Source organism: Geotrypetes seraphini, chromosome 1 (assembly GCF_902459505.1).
Source record: "Geotrypetes seraphini chromosome 1, aGeoSer1.1, whole genome shotgun sequence".
NCBI classification, from domain to species: domain Eukaryota; kingdom Metazoa; phylum Chordata; class Amphibia; order Gymnophiona; family Dermophiidae; genus Geotrypetes; species Geotrypetes seraphini.
The window spans coordinates 146650036-146669943 of record NC_047084.1 but is presented as its reverse complement, the minus strand read 5'-3'; the positions used below and the strand labels follow the sequence as shown (position 1 = coordinate 146669943).

The 19908-nt window shown below is 40.3% G+C and overlaps 1 protein-coding gene across 4 annotated transcripts in view; it reads left to right on the top strand.

The window, feature by feature from the left end:
- The window catches only part of CLGN (calmegin), a 414476-nt gene that overhangs the window by 385438 nt on the left and 9130 nt on the right, over window positions 1-19908 (top strand). For all 4 annotated transcript variants that reach the window (XM_033939634.1, XM_033939605.1, XM_033939625.1 and 1 more), the window contains one exon: window positions 2562-2650. In XM_033939634.1, the coding sequence (XP_033795525.1) occupies window positions 2562-2650 (89 nt within the window). The remainder of the gene's footprint in view (window positions 1-2561; window positions 2651-19908) is intronic.

The window sequence follows — 19908 nt, the reverse complement described above, 5'->3', positions numbered from 1 at the left end:
TGTTCAGCCCATTACACCTTAGTGACTCCCTGGGTATTCACGGGCAGCGGTACCTGTTTGGGGATGTAGAGCTTGGCAGGAAGTTGGGATGGGGTTGGGGAGGGGCAGAGGTTTTTTGGGGTGTATCATGGTTTTGTGAGGCGTGCTAGGCCTTGGTTGAGGTTTCTGATGCTTTTGCTTTCTGCATTTGTCCATCTGCCTGTTATTGTTCTTGTCATTGTCACTTTCAGTGGGTTCTCTCTGTGTGGGTGTGATGTCTGAGTGCTCCCATTTTTTCTTCTATGTATGACTTGTTGCAGTAGAACTGTGCTTTCCTTTTCTTATGCCTGATTGTCTTATCTCATGGAATGTTGGTGGCATCGCCTCTTCTGTTAAGAGGACAAAAATTTTGCAGGCTCTTAAGAGGCATTCCGCCTCTATTGCCTGTTTACAAGAAACCAGACTTAGTGATGCTGAACATTTGAAGTTGAAACATGGCTGGGTGGGTGATGTTCATTTTTCATCCTCAGAGGGCTGGTGGGGAGGGGTAGCGGTCTTAGTACATAGATCAGAACTCTTGTTGTCTGACCAAAGTAGCAGTTGCATGAATGGTCAGTGGGTTCCCGCCAAATTCTTGGGATAGCAAACTTTCATGACTCTTTTTTTCCCCTCTGTACAAAATTTAATTGTAGTAATGAAAACAATAAATTTATTTCACCTATGACTATGTGCATGAGATTCTTGCAACATTTCATATATGATATATTTTCAAAAAACATTTACAATTTTAAAATGTAAATTTTTTAAAGTTAAATATTCTAAGAAATTTTATAGCAGAAAATTCTGCCATCTTAGTGAGAAACAAAATTGTCTTACCTTCCAGAGTTTTTTTGGCAGTGCTTGCATGTGAAGTAAGGTGCCCAAGATTTGTTTTCATCCTCAACAGGCATGCCGAAATATGCCTTGTAGACATTGCACATTTTAGCAGATGCTTCTATGGAGTACTTTTTCCCTCTTGCCTGGATAAATTGGCCACATATAGAGCAAAATACTTCTGCTAAATGTTTGCACCTTAGTAGAAGGAATGTTCTACAAAAAAGGTAAATTTCAAAATATCAATGCCATGGTCACAAAAGCAAAGTTTGAGGTGAAATGATAGCCATTTTCTATACTTTTGTGGCATAGGCAATTAAGAAAGAACACTTCTGATTTTTTTTTTTTCAGGTTTTTTGTGGGGGGGTTTTAACACATCATCCCAAAGTAGCTCAGAATGAGTTACAAATCAGGTACTCAAGCATTTTCCCCATCTGTCCTGGTGGGCTTACAGTCTATCTAATGTACCTTGGGCAATGGAGGATTAAGTGACTTGCCCAGGGTCACAAGGAGCAATACCAGGTTTAAACCTACAAACTCGGTGCTGAGGCTGTCACTCTAACCACTACACCACACTCCACTTATTACACAGGGACAAAAATAAAAATAAAATTTTGTTACATAAGTGTAATGGGTTTGACAAGCAGTCCTTCAAATTTTTTTGAGGGTTAGAATCCAACTCCATCCTCCCAGCTCTTTTCCAGACTGCCTTCCAAAACAGAGAAAATATGAAAATTAGTTGCCACCAAAATTGCACTGCTTCTTTGTTTTCCCTCTTTTTGTTTGTTTTTTTTAAGCAGCCTATAGTTAGGAAATCCCAAGCTGTGAGTACTTTCCCATCTTGTCCTCAGGGATTGATATTCAACATGATTGAACCTGCCAGAAACAGCTCCAGGCTAGTTAAATTGCCTGTTTGGAACTAATCAGTCATTTTCAGCCGCACTGAACTGGTTAGCACCTAACTAAACCAGCTATTTTGGGGGGTATATGGAGGTGAAGTCAGCACTTAACCAGCCAGTTTAATCACATAAAGGCTGTCATTTCTTTATGCAGTAACCCATAGTCTGTTAAGTATGTATATTGGACTTAACTGGCTGTGCATTGGCCAGCTCCACAAAACTGACTATTCAATTCAGAAGCCCAGACAGGGCCAAGTATTGAATATCTGGAAAATAATGCTGACAGTGGTCATCAAAACACTGAACTCTGCCAGATGAATATTGACCCCTTAAGTTATTAACACGTAGCAGGTGTTCATGAACAAAAGATTATAAGTCTTCACATAACCACCCTCCTCCCAAGGAGTTGTCGCATGGGACCTACTCATACTGAATAAGTAGACTGTGATGGTCTCATGTGACAGTGGCAGGTGGGAAATAGCACACATGCTCAGTGAAGTGACTGAAAAGCTTGTAGTACTTAATAAACTGGAGAAGGCTTCCTGCATGGATTTCATCTCTGTCACCCAAGCTGTGAGGACTTGTATCCTGCTATCCAAAGAAAATACCTGCTACATATAAGTAGCTGGTTCTTCAAAAGAAAGATTGTTAAATTATCTCCTATATATGCTTGCACATCCTTGAAAAATATTGCCTTTGTTTTCTTCCAGCAAAAAAAGTTGTTTACTACCATTCTTCTCTTTTGTATTAACTTTTTTTTCTGTACCTTTTGAGCAATTTTGCTGAATCACACATAACTAATGTTTGCAGAGCATGAAGGAAAGAGTGATGAAGAGCCTGAAGCTGTAGAGAGTCGAGAAGAAGAATGTAAAGAAAATAGATCTCCATCGGATGATGAGGTGAGCTTTCATTACTTAAAATGTATTGCTTTAACATAGAAACATAGTAAATGATGGCAGATAAAGACTTGATCAGTCCATCCAGTCTGTCTATAAGTTATACCCATTAAAAAATACATGATTAAATTAACTTGTCTCTTGAATATTTCTGGGCCATAGACTGTAAAGTCTGGTATTGTCCTAGGTTCCAAATGCTGAAGTTGCCATCCAAGCTCACTCTAGCCTATCCAACCATCTCGTTGTTTGCAGGATATCTACCATACAGTCTGGCCAGTAACATCCTAATGTTCCAAATTAGTGGAGTTCCCATCCTACACCGAATCACCATATATGGGACATAGGCCGTGCAGGCCTTGGTTCTTTAATTTACATCCTTCGTTTCTAATTAGAGATCCTCTGTTTATTCCACACTTTTTTTAAGTCCATCGTTTTCCTCTCCACCACTTCCCTCGGGAGGGCATTCCAGGCATCTACCACCCTCTCCGTGAAGAAGAATTTCCTAACATGACTCCTAAGTCTTCCTCCCTGTAACCTCAAATGGTGCCCTCTAGTTTTACCATTTTATTCTTCTCTGGAAAAGATTTGGTTCTGTATTAATACCTTTCAAGTATTTAAACGTCTGTATCATATCTTCCCTGTCCCTCCTCTCCTCCAGAGTATACGTATTTAGGTCTTCCAATCTCTTCTCATACTTCTTTTTGTTCAAACCTCTTACCATTTTTGTCACCTTCCTCTGGACCACTTCAAGTCTTTTATATTCTTTGCCAGATATGGCCTCCAAAACTGAACACAATACTCCAAATATGGCCTCATCAATGACCTATACTGGGGCATTATAGCACCTTCCCTTCTGCTAGTTACTCCTCTTTCTATACAGTCTTAGCATCTTTCTGGATACAGCCACTGCTTTATCACACTGTTTAAATGCCTTTAGATCCTCAGACACAATCATCCCAAGGTCCCTGTCTCCATCTGATTCAGAACACAGCTGTTCGCCTCATTTTTGGATTTAAAAAAAATGGGAGCACATTACTCCTTTTTATCAAAAACTTCATTGGCTGTCGGTAGAGTCCAGAGTTCTGTTTAAATTCTTAGTATCTGTTATAAAGCAGTTTTCGGTATGTTACCAGACTATCTTGCTCTGCATTTTCTCTTGAGTTATTCTAACAAGAGTATACTTAGGATTAACTTGTTTAACTATCCCTCTATTAAATCCTGTCAAATCTACTCCCTAAATACTTCTAATCTTCGGACAAACCATTTGTAATCCGCCTTGAACTGCAAGGTAAAGGCGGAATAGAAATCCCTAATGTAATGTAATGTTGTTTTTATTCACACTGTATGTATTAACTTTCCTTGTTGTAAACCATTTCAAACTTTTTGGTATAGCAGTATATAAAAAAATAAATTATTATTATTATTATTTGTGCTTATCAGCCTCTCACCTCCCAGCACATACAGTTCCCTCGGATTTCTATCCCCCAAATGCATCACTCTGCACTTCTTCGCACTGAATTTTAGTTGCTAGACGCTAGACCATTCTTCCAACTTTTGCAGATCCTTTTTCATGTTTTCCACTCCCTCCGGGGTGTCAACTCTGTTACAAATCATGGTATCATCCGCAAAAAGGATAACCTTACCTTCTAACCCTTGAGCAATGTCGCTCACAAACATCGAACAGAATCGGTCCGAGCACCAGTCCTTGAAGCACTTCCACTACTCACCTGACCCTGCTCTGAGCAAATTCCATTTACTACTACCCTTGGTGTCTGTCTGTCAACCCCTAACTTCAGCCCATGGAATTTAAGAGCCTCCTATGAAGAACCGTGTCAAAGGATTTGCTGAAATCTAAATAAATTATATATATTGCATGTCCTTGATCCAATTCTCTGGTCACCCAGTCAAAGAATTCAATCAGATTTGTTTGGCATGATTTACCTTTAGTAAACTCATGTTACCTCGGATCTTGTAATCTAAGAATTTCACTATCCTTTCCTTCAGCAACATTTCCATTATTTTTCCAATAACTGAAGTGAGGCTTAGTGGCCTGTAGTTTCCCGCTTCATCTCTCCAACCGCTTTAGTGAAGAGGGACCACATCTGCTCTTCTTCAGTCCCGTGGAACCTCTTCCATCTCTAAAGATTTATTGAACAAATCTTTAAGAGGATCTGCCAGAACCTCTCGGAGCTCCCTCAATATTCTGGGATGGATACCATCCTGTCCCATAGCTTTGTCCACCTTCAGTTTTTCATAAAAACCTTTTTCTTCGTGATGACGGTGTGGTATCCATTCTCAGGTGCAGCTTTGCTGACCAGTTGCAGTCCTTTTCCATGTTTTTCTTCTGTGACACCGAACAGAAGTATTTGTTTAGCACATTTGCTTTTCTTCATCACTCTCCACATGATGGTTCATACCTTCTTTCAGTCTTGTAATTCCATTTTTTGTCTTCCTCCTTTCACTAATATACCTGAAAAAAATTTTGTCTCCCTTTCTTATATTTATAGCCATTTGCTCTTCCGCTTGCGCTTTCGCCAGACGTGTCTCTTGACTTCTTTCAGTTTCATCTGATATTCCTTTATGTACTCTTCTTGAGTATTTTTATATTTCACAAACGCCGATTCTTTGCCTTTCTTTTTTTTTTGCCACTAGTTTGGAGAACCATATGAGTTTACTTTTTTCTCTTGTTTTTCTTCACATAAAGGTCAGTAGCTCTATTTATTACACCTTTCAATTTGGACCACTGTTTTTCCACTTCCTTTATGTCTTCCCATCCAATCAGCTTGTTCTTCACCTACTCTCCCATGTTACTAAAGTCCGTATGTTTGAAATCCAGGATTTTGAGTTTTGTGTGGCCATCCTCCTCTTTGACTGTTATATCGAACCAAACCGTATGATGATCACTACTTCCCAGGTGGGCCGCCACTCAGACATTAAAGATACTTTCACCATTTGTAAGCACCAGATCCAGAATCGCTTTTTCCCTCATAGTTTTATGCATTCTAGAATCAATATGCGCATTACAACTTGTTCCTACTGGGTTTTCCATACAGGTCTCTCACATTTCTTTCGGTTTTGCTTTATGCACACAGATAATTTTGGTGCCCGAGCGCACTTCATCTCAACTTCTCCTTGCTGAGTTGCTCAGGTTGCACTGTACTATATACCTCAGCCGGAGATTCTGGTTCTCGAGCGCTCTATCAATGGACCGAGAATATTTGGCCCTACAAAAGTACTCAACATACATATTTCAATCACAAATTACCATTTTGTTCTAGACAGTCTTCTCCTCATTGTCTAGTAATGGTGGCCTTTCTCTTGGATGGAACAGACCAATCCCTCTGCGTTTTCTCCAATTCCTCTCTTGCTCAATTTGCTAGTTCAGCTTCAGCAGGAATCGGCCTCCCAACTTCTTGTAGCCCCTGCTAGACCAGACAGCTATAATATTTTCTTTTATTCTAGCCATGGATAAAAGTTTTCTCTTAGGAGTTGGAGGTCTGTTTTCACCTTTTAGTGCCTTTCAAGGTGACCTCAGCAGACACTGAGTGTTTTCTCATCCTTCCTGGGTGTTTTCTCATTCTTTTTAGCTGTGTCCAGACAACCTTCTTGCAGCAGCCTGGAATGGGGGAGATGATTTTCATTGTTATAGGCTCTTTATATTATCAAGCCTTTCACCTACTTCATATCTGCCTTCCGGGAATATTTCCTGCCCCTCTCCTACTCAGGTCTTGGCTTTCCGTCAGAGTTTGCCTTCAGGTTATAAGTATTTTCCATGTTCAGGTCAACAAACTGTTCATCCTCTGATTTCAGCTCTTGTCAACCTCCACCGGTCTCTAGTGGTTTGGGATCCTCAACTTGTTCTCTCTCACTGTTGCTCCCTTCTTTTGAGCCTTGTACAGTTTCGCACCATGATACAGTAGTTTCTCTGTACCCCCTTCTTTTTGTCTGGACAACAGAAGTCAGCAGATGTCATATACAGTACATCTCATCATTGTGCTTCTATTTTTCTCTTTTAAGCCTCATTCTCACTCTGGAGAAATGGCTCTTCATACCTTGGACTGCAAAAGAACCTTGTTTTTTTCTTACAAGCAACTACGCTCTACTGAACCTCTTCTTCCCCTTCGTTTCTTCAGGTTACTTTTGCCTATCCCTGGAGATCTATTTCTTCATACCTTACAATCTGTCTCTCTTTTGCCATGTTTGGGCTATACTGAATTTTGGGGCATCTCTGATATCACATAAGCTCTCGGCCATTCTGGCTTCAGTTGCTTTCTTATGTTCCTGTCCTATAGATACATTCTGCAATGCAGCTACTTGATTCTCAGTCTACTTCTTCATGCACCTCTCCTAACTGGAATCTTTTCCATAAGGGAGGGTCGCTTTGGCCAAGTAGTTTTATACAAAATTTCTTTACTTTGGCCAACTCTCCTTCCATCCCGTTCCAATAAGCTAGAGAGTCCCATATGTGAGAATATGCTGCCTGCTTGCCCTAGGATAAAGCACAGTTACAGGTGTTATCTAGAGATAGCAGGCAAATATTTTCATAACCCACCTCTCCTGGTTAGCTTCTTAGCGTGCTTATGGAACTAGGGTACTACAAGCAGGTGGGAAGGCTCCTATGCATAGTGCGAAGTTTCTTAAAATTTAAAGTGACAGTACACTTTTCATGCTGTCCGTACCGGGCTCTGTAGATGATATTAGAGAATGCACAGGGAAAAAAATTTGTCACCGCCCCATCCCTGCGACCACTATCCCTGTCACCGCCCCCTCACCACGACCACTGTCCCTGTCCCCGCAACGACTGTACCCGTCCTTGCGACCACTGTGCCCACCCCATCCCCACGACTACTGTCCACTACCTCCTTCCTAGTGTGAGGGAACTTGCGCGATCATGGATCATGCGGTCCAGAAACCCCCTCCCGCCTGATCGCCGTGTCCTGCCATCTCCCTGCACCTCACCTTAGGTGCCTGCCGAGTCCGACTTTAATTCTTCTCCCAGCCGCACGCTTTCGATAAGCCACATGTGCAGCTGCTTGAGCGGTTAAATCTTCTCCTCTGATCCAACTTCCTGTTTCCGGTTGCGTCAGAGGAGGAGATTCAACAATTCAAGCAGCCGAAGTGTGCGGCTGGGAGAAGAAATTAAAGTTGGACTCTGCAGGCATCTAAGGTGAGGTGGAGGGAGGGAGATGTCAGGACATGGGATGCGGCGATCGGGTGGAGATGCTGGACCACGCGATCTGTGCTGGCTTCACTGCAGAGACAAGACCATTCACCGCTTCACGGGGCGGTGAATAGCCTTGTCCCTGTCCCTGCAGCAACCACTAATTTTTCTCTCCCCGTTTCGGCTGGATACCGGCGGCTAGCCACAGGTAACAACCACCATGTCATTCGCTAGATCACTGATTCCCAACCTTGTCCTGGAGGATCACCAGGCCAATCTCTGTGTACACTCAGTTGTTTGGAATAGCCTGTTTCTTTCTGCCTTGATGACTCTCCTTATAGGCTTGAATGCTTTCCAGCCTGTTGATAGATCCTGTGGAGCATTTTCTGTGAGTATACGCATTACCAAAGGCCTTTCTTGGAGTGCTTTTTGCACACAGCAGGTTAGCTCTACATTGTTTTTCAATGTTTTTCTGAGTTGCCTTTGTGCCTGTTTATCGCTTGTTAATATTTTGTAGAGCAAACCAGTTCAATAATTACTTATGTTCCTGGGGATCCTTCCCCGTACCCCCTTGTCACGGATTTGTCCAGGTGTGTTGCATGTCTTTGGGGCTTAACTGAATATGTTTGCTTGATCTCAGGCTAATGGGGTGGAGCATATACTCGGAAAAGAATGTGAATTTCTGCAGCTCCTGGATTGCGGGTTGGGATTTAACACCTAGCGTTTGGAATCCTGTAGGGACTAACAGAGAGAACATTATTAAAGGTATAAACCTAATCTTCCATTAAAACCAGTTACATTAACCGCTCTTACCACATCCTCTGCCAATGCATTCCAGAGCTTAACTATTTTCTGAGAGAAAAAATATTTCCTCCTATTGATGTTAAAAGTATTACTCTTTATCTTCGAGTGTCTCTTAGTCTTTGTAAATCTTGATGCAATAAAAAAATTGATCCACTTGTGCCCGTTCTACACCACTCAGGATTTTGTATATCTCCCCTCAGCTGTCTCCTTTCTAAACTAAAGAACCCCAATGTCTCTCTTCCAAACTGAAGAACCCCAACCTCCCTAGTCTTTCCTCATATGAGAGGAGTTCCATCCCCTTTATCATCATGGTTGTTCTTTGAACTTTTTCTAGTGCTGCTATATCTTTTTTGAGATAAGACCATTGAACAATACAGAGGCATTATAACATTATTAGTATTGTCTACCATCCCTTTTCTAATAATTCCTAGCATCTTGTTTGTTTGCTTGGCCACCACCACACATTGGACAGAAGGTTTCAACATATTGTCCATGATGACACCCAGATTTTTTTCTTGAGCACTGACTCCCAAGGTGGACCCTAGCTTCCAGTAACTATGATTTGAATTATTCTTTCCAATGTGCATCACTTTGCATTTGTTAACATTAAATTTCATCTGCCATTTGGGTGCCCAGTCTTCCAATTTCCTAAGGTCTTCCTGCATTTTTCCACAGTCTACATGTGTTTTAATAACTTTGAACAGCTTAGTGTCATCTGCAAATTTAATCACCTAACTTGTTGTTCCAATTTCCAGATCATTTATAAATAAGTTAAATAGCACTGGTCCTAGCACAGATCCCTGCAGCACATTACTATTTATCCTCTTCCATTTAGAAAAATGGCCATTGAAGCCTACCCTGTGTTTTCTGTCCAATAACCAGTTCTTAATCCACAATTGAACATTGCCTCCTATCCCCTAACTCTTTAATTTTCTCAGGAGCCTCTCATGAGGAACTTTATCAAAAGCTTTCTGGAAATCTACATACGGTACATCAACCGGCTCGCCTTTATCCACATGTGTATTCACACCTTCAAAAACGTCAAGCAAATTGGTGACGCAAGACCTCCCTCGGCTGAACTCATGCCGACTCTTTCATTAAGTCATGTTTGTCTACACGTTCCACAGTTTTATTTTTTATAATTGTTTCCACTATTTTGCCCAGCCCTGAGGTTAGACTTACCAGTCTAATTCCCCAGATCTCCCCTGGAACCCTTTTTAAAAATCTGTGTAACATTGGCCACACTCCAATCTTCAGATAGTACAGACGATTTTAGCAACAGGTTACAGATCACTAACAGATCAGCAATTTTATGTTTGAGTTCTTTCAGTACCCTGGGATGTATACCATCCAGTCCAGGTGATTTATCACTTTTTATCAAGTTTATTAAGATTTTGTTATCCCACTTTTTAAAATATCAAAGCGGCTTACATTCAAAATACACTTTAAGTTTTTAACTTGTCGATTTGGTCTAGTACATCGATTTGGTTTAGTACCAAGCTTTCTTTCAATTCCTCTGCCTCATCACCCTTGAAAACAGTTTCTGGTTCTGGAAAATTTCGTACATCTTCTTCCATAAAGACCGAAGCAAAGAATTAATTTAGTCTCTCTGCTATGGCCTTATCCTCTGTGAGCGCACCTTTTACTCCTTGATCATCCAACGATCCCACAGATTCCCTCACAGGTTTTCTGCTTTTGATATACCTATAAAAAATTGTTGTTCTGAGTCTTTGCCTCTTTGGCAAGTTATTCTTCATATTCTTGTTTAGCTTTCTTTATAAATATTTTGCATCTAACTTGCCAGTGCTTGTGTCTCTTCTTATTTTCTTCATTGGGATCCTTTCTCCATTCTTTAAAGGATGATTTCTTGGCTGTAATAGCCTTCACATTTTAACCATGCCTCCTCTTGTTTTCTCCTCTTTCCACCTTTTTTAATAACTAAACTAAAAATGTTTTTTTATAGATGCATTCAACCTCTAATGCACTTACCTTATGAAACATCTTCATTTCTGCTTTGGTTATCAGATGGGATCTCCCTTCCTTTTGTATTTCCCCATATGGCTCTCTTTCCTATTTTATAATGTAATTCTTTGCCTATCATTCCAGTAGGTCCTGTATATTTTAATGTATGTTACCCTATTTTATTATGTATAAACCGCTTAGAAGACTGATATGCGGTATACAAATTTTTATTAAACTTGAAAACATCTGGTCTGGGCTTCCATGATGGTATTTTTAAACAACATCCACGCCTTGTTTACACTTCTGACCTTCGCCACAAACCCTTTTAGCTTCTTTTAAACCATTTTTCTTATTTTATCATGGTCACCCTTGCGAAAATTAAATGAAATACCGATATAGTAGATTTCTTTAGTGACGACACTCCAGTTATCAGCTCAAATTTGATTGTTATGATCACTGTTTTCCAGTGGACCCAACACAGTTACCTCCCATACTATGTCCTGCATTCCACTAAGGACCAAATCTAAAATAGCTCCCCCTCCTGTTGGTTCCTGGACCAGTTGCTCCAAGAAGCAGTCATTTATGACATCAAGGAATTTTACCTCCCTAGCACTCCCTGATGTAACATTTATTCTGTCAATGGGATAAATGATATAAATACAGTCGAACCTCGGTTTGCGAGTAACTTGGTTTGCGAGTGTTTTGCAAGACGAGCAAAACATTCTCGCAAAACCTGTCTCGCAGACCGAGTGTTGACTTGATTTGCGAGCATCCCCGCTCGAACCGGCATCACTCCCCCTGCTCGCAAAGGCCCCCGCTCGAACCGGCACCCCCCACCCGAACAACTTGAAACTTACCTCCCGTCTGCCACTGGCATGCAGCCCACAGGCGTGCCGGTGCCACTTGAAGAACTTACTGCCTCTGCCGGGCCTTGAGCATGCATCTGCGCATGCTCAAGGCCTCTTAATTCTCCCTCTCGCCGGGACCAGATGGAATCCACCCAAGAATACTGAAGGAGCTCAGAGACGAAATAGCGGAGTTACTACAGAAGATTTGCAACCTATCTTTGAAAACAGGGGTAATCCCAGAGGACTGGAGGATAGCGAATGTTACACCTATCTTCAAAAAAGGATCCAGAGGCGACCCGGGTAACTACAGACCAGTGAGCTTAACCTCAGTTCCGGGGAAGATGGTCGAATCATTAATCAAGTACAGCATATAGAAAGAAATAGTCTGATGAGAACCAGCCAGCATGGATTCTGTAAAGGAAGATCTTGCCAAACGAACCTACTGCACTTCTTCGACGGGATAAACAAACAATTGGACAAAGGCGACCCCATAGACATCATATATCTGGACTTCCAAAAAGCCTTCGACAAGGTACCTCATGAGCGCCTGCTAAGGAAACTGTGAAATCACAGGGTGGAAGAGGACGAGCACAGATGGATTTGTAATTGGCTGGCGGACAGGAAGCAGAGGGTAGGAGTAAAGGGACACTACTCTGACTGGGAAGCAGTCATGAGCGGTGTCCTGCAGGGGTCAGTGCTGGGACCACTGCTGTTCAATATATTCATTAATGACCTGGAAGTAGGGACAAAGTGCGAAGTTATAAAATTTGCGGACGACACAAAACTCTCCAGTAGGGTTAGAACTGTTGAGGAATGTGAAGAACTACAAAGGGACCTGAACAAACTGAGCGAATGGGCTAATAAATGGTAAATGTGCTTCAATGTAGAGAAATGCAAAGTCTTGCACATGGGGAAAGGAAACCCAATGTACAACTACACAATGGGGGGGATGGTATTGGGGAAGAGCAACCTAGAAAGGGACTTGAGGGTTTTGGTGGACCAAACAATGAAGCCGGGGGTGCAATGCGCAGTGGCCTCAAAGAAGACGAACAGAATGTTGGGCATTATCAAAAAAGGAACCACTACCAGAACCAAATAAGTTATCCTGCCGCTATATCGGGCGATGGTGCGCCCGCATCTGGAATACTGTATTAAATACTATATGCTGAGAGGCTGGAGAAACTGGGGCTCTTTTCCCTGGAAAAATGGAGACTTAGAGGGGACATGATAGAAACTTGTAAGATCATAAAGGGTATAGAGAAGGTAGAGAGGGACAGATTCTTTAGACTGGCGGGGGAAACAAAAATGAAAGGGCACTCAAGAAAATTGAAGGGAGACAGATTCAGAACAAATGCTAGGAAGTTCTTCACTCAGAGGGTGGTGGATACTTGGAATGCGCTTCCAGAGGAGGTGGTAGAGCAGAGTACAATTTTGGGTTTCAAAAAGGGGTTGGACAAGTTCTTGAAGGAAAAGGGGATTGAAGGGTATAGTTAGAGGGGTACTATACAGGACAAAATGTCTTAAGTAAAGGATCACTTACAGGTCACGGACCTGGGGGGCCGCCGCGGGATTGGACTGCTGAGCACGATGGACCTATGGTCTGACTTGGCAGAGGCGATGCTTATGAAAGGGATGTTACCAATGGTGTGACTCAAGGTTCTGTTCTTGGGCCTGTTCTTTTTAACATTTTTATAAACGATATTGCTGAAGGGTTGTCGGGTAAGATTTGCCTCTGCAGATGATACCAAAATCTGCAATAGAGTAGACACGCCGGATGGTGTGAATAACTTGAAGAAAGACCTGGCAAAGCTTTAGAATGGTCTGAAATTTGGCAGCTAAAATTTAATGCTAAGAAATGCAAGGTCATACATTTGGGCTGCAAAAACTAGAGGGAATGGTACAGTTTAGGAAGTGAAGAACTTATGTGCATGACAGAAGAGCGGGACTTGGGTGTGATTGTATGTGATGATCTTAAGGTGGCCAAACAGGTTGAAAAGGTGACGGCGAAAGCTAAAAGGATACTAGGTTGCATAGGAAGAGGCATGACCAGTAGGAAATAGGAGATATTGATGCCCCTGTATAAGACTTTGGCGAGACCTCATTTAGAATATTATGTACAATTCTGGAGGTCACACCTTCAAAAAGATATAAAAAGGATGGAGTCGGTTCAGAGGAAGGCTACTAAAATGGTATGTGGTCTTCATCTTAAGGCGTATGGGGACAGACTTAAAGATCTCAATCTGTATTCTTTGGAGGAAAGGCGGGAGAGGGGAGATATGATAGAGACATTTAAATACCTATGTAATGTAAATGTGCATGAGTTGAGTCTCTTTCATTTGAAAGGAAACTCTGCAATGAGAGGACATAGTATGAAGTTAAGAGGTGATAGGTTCTGGAGTAATTTAAGCCAGTGGTTCCCAACCCTGTCCTGGAAGACCACCAGGCTATTCGGGTTTTCAGGCTAACCCTAATGAATATGCATGAGAGAGATTTGCATATAATGGAAGTGACAGGTATGCAAATCTGCTCCTTGCATATTCATTAGGGCTAGCCTAAAAACCCGATTGGCCTGGTGGTCCTCCAGGCAGGGTTGGGAACCACTGATCTAAGCAAATATTTTTTTACAGAAAGGGTGGGAGATGCATGGAACAATCTCCCAGAAGAGGTGGTGGACACAGACTGTGTCTGAATTCAAAAGGGCCTGGGATAGGCAAGTGGGATCTCTCGGAGAGTGAAAGAATAATGGCTACTGCTGATGGGCAGACTGGATTGGGCCGTTTGGCCATTATCTGCCATCATGTTTCTATGTAACCGGAGATCAACTAAGATTGGGAGCTTTCATCCGGAATCCATGACTCTGTTATGCCAATTATTCCTGCTTGGTAACTGGTTATTTGCTCATTTATAATCAGGGTCTTGTTACAGAGTGAGCATGCGTTCAGATATAAGCATTCTGTTGGCATATATTCTTTAAGTGTCTTTCAGTGTTATATGGAATCTGTATTCCTATGGTCTCTTCTGAATTGATGGCATGTTGTGGATATTGCCCTTCTGTCACTCAGTACTACTTCTTGGATTTCTGACTATATCTAGCACCATCTCAACCTTTGAGTGTATGTTCTCTGTTGTGGTATACCCTATTGTTGAAAAAAGCCATGTTGTTCTGGATAAGCTTGTTGCTATATGACCTGTCAACTACAACTGCCTAGTGGATATAATTTTTAAATGACACTTTTACAGTTTTCGGGCCATATATTCTTCAAATTATCCATACTTGCTTATCTACAGCCAATATCCCACCAGACTGGAAACATTCTATCATATCTCCAATCATAAAAGATCCAAAAAATAATCTTGACAATTGCTCTAATTACCGTCCAATAGCAAATCTACCTTTTCTATCCAAGCTAACCGAAAAAATCGTGTTTCAACAATTGGCAGATTTTGTTGAAAAAACACATGTACTCCATCCTAATCAAACTGGTTTTCGAATAAACCATTCTACAGAATACTCTCTACTTGGTCTCACTACATCTATAAATTACTACCTTGACCATCATAAATCCGTTTTACTAATTTCCTTAGATCTTGCTGCAGCGTTTGACACCATCGATCATCATCTCTTATTGCAACGCCTATCTTCTATAGGTGTAGCTGGTCAAGCCCTCGAATGGTTTCGCTCTTATTTTTTTGATAGAGCTTCTACAGTACATTTCAATAACTCAGTTTCAAAATCCTATTATTCTAACTTTGGAATTCCACAAGGCTCCATTTTATCACCTCTTTTATTTAATATCTATCTGGCCCCTCTTCTGACCCTTTGCCAATCAATAAGGTTTACTGTTTATGCCTATGCCGATGATCTTCAAGTGCGCTTCAACCACAACCTCTCTAAAACATGGAGAAACCCATCAGGCGTTCCACAAGGGTCCCCACTATCCCCACTACTCTTCAACATCTATATATCTTCACTAGGTACGCAACTGACCAAGCGAGGTATAAAAGTATTCAGTTATGCAGATGACTTCACAATCATTATCCCGTTTAATGCGTCACCCTCCGAAATCACCCCCATAGCAACAGAAGCACTAAACCTGATGGAACAATGGACCACAGAATTCAAACTGAAGCTCAATGCAGATAAAACTAAATTCTTTATAGCCTCGCCACATGCACATAATACGACAAAATCATTACTCATTAACAATCTTAACTACCCCATTCAACCAATGATGAAGATTCTCGGGGTAATACTAGACCAAGGGCTAACCATGAAAGACCATGTTGACTCCCTAATCAAAAAAGGATTTTTCACTCTCTGGAAACTTAGGTCCATTAGAGCATACTTCCACGCTCCAGCATTCAGAATTCTAGTACAATCCCTTATACTAAGCCACCTTGATTATTGCAACATTACCCATCTGACAATCTCCCAGAAGCAAATGCAAAGACTGCAACTGATACAAAACGCAGCAGTCAGGCTGATCTTCGGACTGAAGAAGTCCGATCACATAACCCCTTCCTACCAACTCCTGCACTGGCTGCCAATGGAGGCATGCACGAAGTTCAAGCTGGGATGTCTCTGCTTCAAGGTATTATATGGTCTAGCCCCTAAATACATAACAGACCTCTTCTCATTCCCATCCAACAGACATGAGAGAAGTACACACCTGAAGTTCGTCTCCCCACCGGCTAGAGGATGCAAATATAAGAGATACCACCAACAACTTCTATCATAACAAGCAGCCTTATGGGGCAAAGACTTAGAAAAACTAATTACTCACACAAATGACTATGGAGAATTTAGAAAACACCTAAAAACGTACCTGTTCTCGAAACACCTAGGTAATGAACCAGGACAATAGCCCCCTTCGCAATATCATTCCCAAAACTGAATTTGTAAACTGTTAACCCCCAATCACAAACTATGAATACCCCATTCAATTTATGGAATTTTTCTAATTCTTTTTAAGCCGCATGGCACTTCAAGGCCCTGCAGCATACGAACTGTTGTTATTATCATTAATGTTCCCATTATCAGATGTACACTGCTATACTCTGTAATTCGCTGTATGTACAGTTTTTCTTTATTGTAAACCGCCTAGAAGTCGCAAGATTGTTGGCGGTATATAAGAATAAAGTTATTATTATTATTATTATCTTCAATTATTGCACCCCATTGATCCAAATAGCCAAACTGAGATTCAGTCAATTAATCATAAATTAAGTAAAGTCCATGACTGGTTAAATACTAATAAGCTTTCTCTAAACATTTCAAAAACTAATACTCTCCTCTTCCCCGGGAAAGAGGGAGCACAATTAATTTCTCCAGTCATCATCGAAAATATTCCACTTCCACCAATCACAACTACTAAAATCTTAGGTGTCCTTATAGACAATAATAAGCTAACATTTCGACCACAAATTAGTGCATTGGTTAAAAATTGTTTTTATAAATTAAGAATGATTCGATCATTGGCCCCTATTCTTGATATTAATTCCCTGAATGTTCTGATCCATGCACTTGTAATATCAAAAATGGACTATTGTAACTCATTATTAAAAGGGATCTATCATAAAGACTTAAAACGCTTGCAGCTTATTCAAAACACGGCCATTAAGATAATCTCGGGCGCAAAGAAATTTGATCACGTTACCCCTTTGCTTCAAAATGCCCACTGGTTGCCTGTCCCACACAGGGTAACTTATAAAATCGCCCTTCTGACATTCAAAACTTTGCAGACCAATACACCAGCATTCATAGACAGACTTTTGATTCCATATGACCCTCCGAGAGCTTTAAGATCTATTTCTCAATATAATCTTAACATTACCTCTTTAAAAATTATTGGCACACGTCGCACCTCTATTTTTTCTGTGACAGCCCCTATGATCTGGAATGCTCTTCCTTTATACCTAAAAATGGAAAAAAACTTAAAAAATTTTAAAAGCAATTTAAAGTGCTTTCTTTTTAAAGATGCTTTTAACTGATCTATTGTATTTTAGAGATTAACCTATACTTTTTTTTTTATTTACTTTCCCAGTTCCTTTTGTGTTTACCTTAAATGTTCCTCACATTTTCTATATCAATTGTATTTCCCCCCCCTTTCCCTATCTGTGTCCATGGGCCTGTTGGTCCATATTTACCTAGTATGTAATTACTGTCAGTCTTGTAGTTTTCATAGAAAAGTATGTTTTAATTGTTATATTTTTGTTTAAATGTTATTTTAAACCTTGTACAACGCTTTGTAGTTTCGAAAAAGCGTTTAATCAAAAAACTGAATAAACAATAAACAAACAAACAAACAAAATATAGACCTAAACACAAATGGTGATTCCTTGATATTCTAAATATATGCATTGATTTTAAGTCTCAAATTACAAGGCCTATTTCTTTAATCAATGTAGATTGTAAACTTCTGGCTAAGACATTGGCTATACGATGGCTAAGGCACTCCCTTTTATTATTGGTATGCACCAAACGGGATTTGTTGCTCAGAGACATTCCTCTAATAACACCAGATTGGCTTTTCATGTTAAATTTATCAAAAGCCATGAAAGATCCAGCTTTTTCTGTTTCCTTAGATGCAGAGAAAGCTTTTGATCGGGTGGAATGGACCTTCATGTATCAAGCAATGGATTTGTTTGGAATAGGTTCAGGATATATACAAATGATTCAATCCTTGTATAGTTCCCCTTCCGCTAGATTATATATTAATAATCATCTCTCTGAATGTTTCAATTTGCAAAGGGGAGTTAGACAGGGATGTCCCTTGTCTCCTTTGCTTTTTGATATTGTATTAGAACCCTTGTTGTTAGCTATTCAGCAGGTGAAGGAGATACAGGGTATTCCTTATTCAGATCCCGAATATAAGGTCTCTGCTTATGCGGATGACATACTGCTTCATTTGAGGAATCCTGAAACAACCATTCCATGCTTACTTGAATTAATAGAGAAATTTGGAAAATTTTCAGGTTATAAGATAAATTGGAGTAAATCAGAAGTTTTTCCAATTAATGTCCATTGCACAAAAGGATTATTTGATACATTCCCCTTTCTATGGAAAGAGGATGGAATAAAATATTTAGGCATTTGGATAAAAAAACATGTTGGATAAAACAATGAAAGTGAATGAAAAATTTTTATTACAGAAGGTAACAGACATGTGTGAGCAATGGAATCCTTTACATCTTTCTTGGTGGGGGAGAGTCCAAACTATTAAAATGATATTGCCTGTGGTTTGTTATCAAATGGGTATGTTACCAGTTTTTTTTTTTAAGAGGTCCTTTTATAAAAAGTTAAACAGTATTCTTTCAAAATTTATTTGGCTGGGTAAAATTGCTAGAATTTTGTTAGTATCTTTACAAAAGCCAATTGCGGAGGGAGGGGTAAATTTTCCCAATTTTTATAGGTATCTTCAATCCTATATTTTGCGTCAAGGTATGTATTGGGTCCTCCCAGAGCTCATTGAAAATCTCCCAGATTGGTTGTGGTTGGAATGGCGACTCATGTTCCCTCTGCGACTGTCATGTTCTCAGTATCAAAATGCCTAGATTATATAAAAAAAACAGAATTTTAATGGATACATGGAAAACCTTATGATATATCAACAATTTAACACCTATCCCATTACAAAAATCAAATCAGACTATATGGCTTAACTCCAAGCTACAAATTGGCGGATTTAAGGTCATCTGGAAACATTGGATGATAGCAGGAATACGTATTTTAGATGATGTTATAAATAATGGTAAGCTGCTTGATTATTCACAGTTGCAGCATAAATTTGGACTTAACAATTCACAAAGTTTTAGATGGCTGCAATTGAAGCAGGCCATTCAGGTGGGGTTCCCTGAATGGAAAAATGTAAATAATCAGTATAGCTTGGAATTCATATGTTTTCAGGTGGACTTCCTGGGACACCAGGCCGCACTGTGGTATAAATTGTTAGCTAGATTTGTAAATAAGAAGCCTAAAACTGGTCTTAGGGACATTTCGAGTATTGATATTAAGCACCAAATTTCTGCGTCTCAATGGTCACGAATTTGGACTTGGAGGATGAGATGTACAATGTCGGCATCTATGAGACAAACGTGGGGTGTTTTTTTTTTTTGTTACAAAGAGCATTCTGGACCCCGGTTCGTTTACAAAAGTTGGATAGCTCTAAGTCAAATAGATGTTGGCATTGTCATCTCGAAGCAGGGACTTTAGATCACTTATTGTTCTATTGTCCTTTAATTTTGGCATTTTGGAAATCAATATGGGGCCAAATTAATTGTTTGTTACACTTATTGTAAGTATTGAAAATAAAGAAGTGTGGGTGGGGGGAGTCTGAATTCATTGAACTAAGTTGAGGAAAAGCATTTCAGTTCATTTTATATTGGTGGCAAAATAGCAGGGCTGTGGAGTTGGTAGATAAATCCTTCAACTCCAAGTCTTCAGTTTCTGGTACCCAAAATTGTCTCCAACTTTGACTCTATTGCCC